Source organism: Saccostrea cucullata, unplaced genomic scaffold (assembly GCF_032062105.1).
Source record: "Saccostrea cucullata isolate Sc308-1 unplaced genomic scaffold, CSIRO_AGI_Scuc_v1 ctg20214, whole genome shotgun sequence".
In the NCBI taxonomy this organism is placed as follows: Eukaryota; Metazoa; Mollusca; class Bivalvia; order Ostreida; family Ostreidae; genus Saccostrea; species Saccostrea cuccullata.
Genome location: NW_026937784.1, coordinates 128 through 7,967, shown reverse-complemented (window position 1 = coordinate 7,967; position 7,840 = coordinate 128). Strand labels below are relative to the sequence as shown.

The window sequence follows — 7,840 nt, the reverse complement described above, 5'->3', positions numbered from 1 at the left end:
AGTAGGGGTGCTACTTGTGTGCCAAATTATATTGAAATCAGATCAAAATTTGTAGGAGAAGTAGCATTTTGAAAAATTGTTTACAGACAGCTAGACAGACGAACGGACGCATTACTATCGCATAAGCTCTTCTGGTCTCTGACCAGTAGAGCTAAAAACAAGTCGGACAATACTGTTGAACCCCCTCCCCCCTCCAACACACATCTAGAAAATATACATGGATTAAATTTTGCAGCAATAAGCTTTAAATTCTATCCATTAACTTTTTTCCTCTCCTTTTCAGTACGACCCCCCCCCCCTTTTCAGTACATTTACATGTATACATGTACAGTAAAGCATACTTTTAAGGAAGTGCCAGGGATGGGCGATTTTGCTGTTATAAACCCAATTCGTTATGTCCAATATTAACTATCAATGATTTAAGCCAAAGGGAATGAAAATCACTTCGCTGCAGGTATCAATCATTACAAGCTATGTTTTATTGTATAATCATTTTTTTACTGTCCATTTCCACTACACATCCTCTGTTCTTTGCTTTTCCACCTTCTTTTAAGTTTAAAATTTTTATGCCCACGTAAACGAAATTTCGGGGGTATATAATTTTTGTCGTGTCCGTCCGTCTGTCTGTCTATCTGCCTCTCTGTTTGTCTGTGTGTCTGCCTGTCTCTCTTTCTAGCTGTTTGTCTGTCCTCAAAAACTTTAACCTTGCCTATAACTTTTGATTAAGTGGAGCTATGACACTCATATTTCACATGTGTATTCCTTGTGACAAGACTTTTCTTTGGGTACCACCAAATTTGACCTTTTGACCTTGACCTTGGAGCTTGACCCACTTTAACACAAAAATTTTAAACTTTTACTTTGGTCATATCTTTTGAAAAATAGATACCAGGACATTTATACTTAACATTTTTTAGTGGAAAGACCTTTCACTGGATACCAACAACCTTAACCTTTTGACCTTGACCTTGGAGATTTCCGTACCTATGAAAAAACTTTAACCTTGGCTATAACTTTTGAACAATAAGTAAATGGGCTTCATACTTCACATATGTAATCCTTGTGAAAAGACATTCCATTGGATACCAAGAACTTTGACCCTTTGACCTTGACCTTGGAATTTGAACTACTTTAAAAATACACTTAACCATAATTTTTGAAGGGTTAGGAATAGAGCCTTCATACTTCACAAATTTAATCCTTGTGACAAGACCTTTCATTTTATATCAAGAAGCTTGACCCTTTGACCTTGACCTTGGAGTTTAACCTACTTTTTACAAACTTTAACCTTGACTATAACTTTTGAACAGTAGGGGCTAGAGCTTTCATGTTTCACTAATGTAATCCTTGTGGCAAGACCTTTCATTGGATATCAAGAACCTTGACCCTTTGACCTTGGCCTTGGAGTTTGACCTACTTTTTACAAACTTTAACCTTGGCCATAACTTCTGAACGGTAAGGGTCAGCGCTTTCATACTTCCCATAAGTAATCTTTAAGACAAGGCCTTTCTTTAGAAACCAACAACCTTGAACCTCTGACCTTGACCCGGAGTTTTCCTATCTTATAAAATATTAACCTTGGTCATATTCCTGGAACAGGTGTAGCTAACGTTTTATATTTTGCATTTCTTGTGAAAGGCCTTACTTTTGGTACCAGCATATTTGATCTGCATTTGAGAAAGCTTAACCTTCGCTATGTTGTCATACGGGAACATCAGTGTTTCACAAACACATCTTGTTGCAACTTGCAACCCCTGTTATCACTACTGCAACCACTGAATCAAAATTTCAGGATTGTACGCAATCAATCCATCAAATAATGGCGACTTTCTCAATTTTTATGCCCCCGTAAACGAAGTTTTTGTTGTGTCCGTTTGTCTGTCTGTCTGTCTGCAAAAACTTTAACCTTGCCCATAACTTTTGATTTAGCGGAGCTTTGACTTTCATATTTCACACGTGTATTACTTGTGACAAGACCTTTCTATGGGTACCACCAAATTTGACCTTCTGACCTTGGAGTTTGACCCACTTTTACACAAAAATTCCAAATTTTTACTTTGGCTATAATTTTTGAACAGTAGATACCAGAACATTTATACTTCACATATATATTTTTTGTGGCAAGACCTTTCATTGGATACCACCAACCTTGACCCTTTGACCTTGGAGATTTACGTACTAATGAAAAAACTTTAACATTGGCAACAACTTTTGAACGGTTAGGGCTAGAGCTTCCATACTTCACATATGTATTCTTTGTGTAAGTCCTTTTATTAGATACCAATAACCTTGACCTTTCGACCTTGAATTTAAAGATTTCTGGACTTAAGAAAAACATTAACCTTGGCAAGAACTTTTTAAGAGTAAGGGCTAGGGCTTTTATACTTCACATATGTAATTCTTGTGACAAGACATTTCATTCAATACCAATAACCTTAACCTTCTGACCTTGATCTTGGAGTTTAACCTACTTTTAAACTCTTTTTAACCTTGGTCATAACTTTTGAATGGTTAGGGCTAAGGCTCCCATACTTCACACGTGTTCTTTGTGGAAAGACCTTTCATTGGATACAGAAAACCATGATCTGACCATGATCTTGAAGATTTCTGTACTTATGAAAAAAACTTTAGCCTGGCCATAATGTGAACAGATGGTGATAGGGCTTTCATGTTTCACAATTGTATGATCCTACTTTGGGTACCAATAAATTAAATTTGCATTGAAGAACAGTTTAATCTTCACCATGTTGCAATATGGGGGCATCAGTGTTTCACAAACACATCTTGTTTGGGAAAGGTCTACAGTGTAATCTAAGAATTTCATCAATAATTAGGCCCCAAGACTATAAACTGAGAACAGACGAGTAAAATTTGATTTTTAAATCGAATTTTGAGGGGTTTTTTTTTCTCTAAAGGTGTAATTTGCTGAAACATTTGCAGTTTTTTCAAGCATCTAAATCCACAAATCCACAACATAATGGATTTTTTTTTTTTTAATTTAAAAATTGTTTTGGTTTGAAATTCTGACTTAAGTCTATTCTCAATTTATGGTCTTGGGGCCAGGAAAGCTGGGATATATACTGTATTACATTTCAACAAACAAAAAGAACTGGTTTCTCCCCATTAATTTATTATGATTCCATCGCTACACTTTCTTCTGTGTGTTTGCCCTTATCAGCAACTTGTCTAGAACGAGCCTTTCTGTCCAGAATTCTTTTGCGATCTTTATCAATCTTCAATTTCACTATCACCACCTGCAATAAAAAAAAAAATTATTACCTACGCAGTCAGAGAATTTTACACATGTACAGTGTAGTATGTAATTTTTCTTCATAACAGAATTTACAAAACTAAAATATCAATTTGTCTTCATGTTAAAAGGGGGAAACAAGAATTTTTTAAAATGAATTTTAACAGAGATAATGTTTTGTGGTTGAGTATGGAATTTATTTCACAAGTGGGACAGGATTTTTTTTTATATTTTCACAAGTAAGAAGCATGAGTGAAAATGAAAAAAAATCCTGTCTCACATGTGAAATGAATTCTGTATTTAACTACAAAACATTGATTTTTCTGTTTATTATATTTCTATAATTTCCCCTTTGCCTCTGTCTTTTCATAACATAGTGTCATAGGCAGTGACATTGTATTTGACCAGTTGAGACATTATAGCTAAGTGATTTTGAGATTAAAAACATTGTAAAATGGATTTTATCATTTTTTTTTTGAAACTGACAATTTTAGTCTTTGTCAGTATGGTTTATTTCATCTTTCAATCTTAAAACACATCAGGGAGTGATTATTACAACACCCTTTGTGAAGGAAAGAAAAAGCAAGAATTTCTTGTATTTTCTCACAGTGTAACAGCTGATCATTTTGATGATTCTTTCACACAATGGCAGAATATCAATTTCATTCAATAGATAAATTACAGTAATGTAGTTAATGCATTTTTACCAAATGGTCTATAGAGAGTCATGAAATTCTCAATTTTTGTCCCACTTGTTGGATTTTGAAATTGCGAGTTTACTTTTTTGGTACTCGCAATTACTTGCGAGTTGTAATTTTAGTAAGTCGTTCTCCTTCTACATTACCTTGGAGGGGTGGAGTCCCACGTGGACAGAGGCTCCGTTAGCCTTCTCCCTCTGGATTCTCTCGATATACACAACAAACTTTTTACGGTACACCTGGACAATTTTTCCAACTTGCTGTCCTTTGTAATGACCACGAACAACCTGAATAAAAATTACAATTTCACTTATACATGTTGTACCTTCAAATGTATGACAATGTGTTTTTCCCTAGTGCATTAATTAACAATAAAAATGAATTTAGTCAGGGTTTAAACAGAGTGCTTGACCTATTTAGTGTCAATCTTCTAACTAGTTTCAGATTTCCCTTACCTATCAGCCATTTGCAGAGAAAATTGAAAATGGCAGTAGCAATCAGCAGATAAAAAATTCAAAGGCCAAAGAAAATTTTTAACAGCTAAAATATCATGCAAGCCAAAATGGTTGGCAAGTTGAACACTGAGCCGACAGCCATATACATGTATTTTTATTATACTTTCATGTTAAATACTAAAATCTGATTGGTTTAGACGCAGTTAACAATCTGTTCTATTACCCTCAGCCTTAGCAACACACGTGACAACGGGTAACACAACGGTAATGCCACATGCGTGGAAATTATGCGCGTACGGTTCAACGTAGAATTCTCAAAACGTCAGTTGCACGTTTGAAAGAACCAGAATAAAATTGACGTCAATAAAAGCTTGCGTCCGATGTAGCTTACTTGAAAACAACAAACGACAGACAAAACATGCTTGCGAGTGCAGAAACAATGAAACTTTAGATGATAAAGGACTCGTAGAGTATCAAATAAACAATCAAGAGGTCAGTATATCTTTTTCGAAGTAGCGGGGAGTTTGAAAGCTTTCTAAACGTGAACGAAAAGGGGATCGACGATTTGTATTGCTGACATTGTAAATCTAGATGACATTCTGTATAATAAAATAAATGGTGCCTGTTTTGGAGGGTAACAGTTGAAATTGACACCCCTCGGAAAACCATTGTCAACCTCCGCTGACGCGTCGGTTGACAATGGTTTTCCTTGGGGTGTCAATTTCAACTGTTACCCTCCAAACAGGCACCATTTATATACTATTACATTCTGTATGTAAAATGTCTATTCATATCATTTTTAATCCCATGCGCATTCATGTTCGATGAGTTCACTCTACTTTTCATAACTGTACATTTCATCAGATAATGACAGGTCTCTAGATCACTTCACATTTCTCACTGCTGATAAACTTTCCCTACAATTTTTCAGTCAGAATTTGTGAACTTGTAAGCAAAACACTGATAAAAATAATCGTAAAGTGTATTTATATTGGGCAGTGAACTCTTTTCAATTCAAGAATAAGAACACATTGGAACACTGGACAGATGAGCAGATTTCAGAATGCACAGCAACCTGGTGCTTACGTATGTTGGTGACAAACAGTCATATATCAATTTTAAAATACTTTAATTTTTAAGATTTCTTTTGGAAATCAAAAAAAAAGAAAGAAAGAAAAAATATTGTCCATAAACATGATAAAATACACAATTCACAGTATTTAGGTTGAAAATTTCAATTCCATCTGTATTTTTTGATTTGATTACATAATATTTATACATTTCTAATGTATTTGTCCAAGATAAAATTACAAATAGTAAATGTACTTTATTTCTACATAAATGTACTGGTTCATCGATAAGCATGGTTAAAAAAATCATAGAGACAGAAGTCAGGTTTACAGCATGTAGATTGGCGAAATCAAGAGCAAGTAAATATAAGGGATAACTGTCAGATTTTTTTTAATTTCATAACGATGATCAATCGATTGACTTGTGTGATAATGTTAGGCCAAAACAAAAAATAGTCTTGTTTCCTGCTACCCGACCTACCCTATTTTTTTGCACCCGACCCTAAAGTTTTTTTAAGCTTTGGGAAAAAAAAATTGGGAATTTCAGGCATTTCATGTTCAAAAACTTAAAAGTGAAGAAAAACAGTATATAATCAGGTGGTATTTCACAAAACTGTATGTAAAGATGTGATAATATCTAATTTTAAAATATAATGTTGACCTATGACATGTTTTATTTTGTTTTGTACGTGTTCATATCCAAAAAATACCACTGGAAAAAATAAAATAAAATGAAAAAATAAAATAATTTTCCAACCTACCTACCCTATTTTTTTCAGGCTGGTAGCAGGAAACAAGACTATTATTTTTTTTGGCCTTATGCAAATTATCATGTAAGCCACTCAATTGATGACATCATGAAACCAAAGAATTAGACAGTTATTCCTTAAGGATAAATAACACAAACAAACTTTTTTCAGAAATCAGCATTATTTTTCATAGATTTACATTTAAATTGACATCCTGAATAATGTTTACCAAGTAGAGTGAGAGAATTATATAAGATTTTGTCATAAGGTTAAAAAATTGTGCAAAATTTTGTATGGAATTATATAGAAAGCAAAACAAAATCTCTTATCTAAGCACCAAGGAAAACCTACGATTTCTTAATATTTCAGGGATTTATTATTTATGTCATTTCAAATCAAAATCAGTCAAAAAATATATATCAACCCGTGCATCCATTTTTTGTTTGTGGTAAGTACCCTTAATTATAGACTTTATTTTGTTATCACAGACAAAACTAAACAGGTCCAGTCCAAAGACTATTTCTACCTACGTAGCTATTATTAGCTACCTAGGTATTTAAAGCTACCCAAAGTAGCTATTTTTACCTACTTTCTGCTTTACTTGCATATTGTGGCCAAATGCAGGAATGGCGCAACATAGTGAGAACAAAATTTCTTAATACAGTCACACTGATGATGGATATGACAAAAACTTGGCCAAAAAATGATTACTTTGTATATTATCAATTTTGCGTAGAAACTAAAGTAAAATTGCCAATTCAGGAAGTAATCATTTTTTGGCCAACATTTTGTCGTATTCATCATTAGTAAGACTGTATCAAGAGATATGGTATTCACCATGTTGCGCCGTTTGGTCTTTGTGCCGCAAAATGCTGAAATTATAAAAAGTAGGTAAAAATAGCTACCTTGGGTGGCTTTAAATACCTACGTAGCTTTTAATAGATACATAGGTAGAAATAGTCTTTGGACTGGACCTGCTAAAGGCTCATGCAACAGTTCACCAAAATCGGAGTGATATTAGTGTGGAAGCCCTGGCTGCATCTGCAAACTGGCCCATGAATAATTTTTAGTGCTGACACAGGACATTCAGTTAAATGTAAAGAACTGAAACATATAGAACTACGAAATTTACCTGCACTTCATCGTCTTTTCTGATGGGCATACTTCTCACATTGTATTTTTGGCGAAGTTCCTTGGATAGGGGAGAACTCATCATCTTCCTACGAACGTGCGAGGGAGCATTAAAGTGACGCTTTCTGTTCTTCCTCCTTGAGGAGGTGACCATTTTATTGAACTTCATCCTCAGGCCTTAAAAACAAAACATGTACACAGTGACAGGGTTTAAACTTAACGCTCGCCCACTCGCAAATTGCGAGTAAAAATTGGTGTGGGCTCATAAAATTGGTAAGTTGCTCGCCCACGTGGCGAATAAAAATTCTGGAGGGGCCGATTTCATTACCAGTCACCTTACTGAAAAACAGACATTTCATGCACGTTTTTGATTTAAAACTACAGAAAAATGAAATAAATCACAGCAGTATGGTCCTATTGTTCGTAAATATCCTTCATCTTTTCCATTTAAAGTACTACACGATTTGTGAAATTCCCTAAAACGATC

At 34.4% G+C, this 7,840-nt stretch overlaps 1 protein-coding gene across 1 annotated transcript; it reads right to left on the bottom strand.

Moving 5' to 3' along the window:
- Window positions 1-3,107: 3,107 nt before the first annotated feature.
- Window positions 3,108-7,552, bottom strand: LOC134248833 (large ribosomal subunit protein uL24-like). The gene is made up of 3 exons (XM_062731205.1): window positions 7,355-7,552; window positions 4,095-4,235; window positions 3,108-3,254 (listed from the first exon to the last, which is right to left on the bottom strand). The coding sequence occupies exons 1-3, from the start codon at window positions 7,520-7,522 to the stop codon at window positions 3,132-3,134; spliced, it is 432 nt and encodes a 143-aa protein (XP_062587189.1). The 5' UTR covers window positions 7,523-7,552; the 3' UTR covers window positions 3,108-3,131.
- Window positions 7,553-7,840: the final 288 nt, after the last annotated feature.

Coding starts and splice junctions, on each gene's coding strand:
- LOC134248833 (XM_062731205.1), bottom strand. CDS start 7,522: ATGAAGTTCAATAAAATGGTCACCTCCTCAAGGAGGAAGAACAGAAAG. Junction 4,236..7,354: donor GAAAAGACGATGAAGTGCAG/GTAAATTTCGTA, acceptor ATTTTTATTCAG/GTTGTTCGTGGTCATTACAA. Junction 3,255..4,094: donor TGGGACTCCACCCCTCCAAG/GTAATGTAGAAG, acceptor TTTTTATTGCAG/GTGGTGATAGTGAAATTGAA.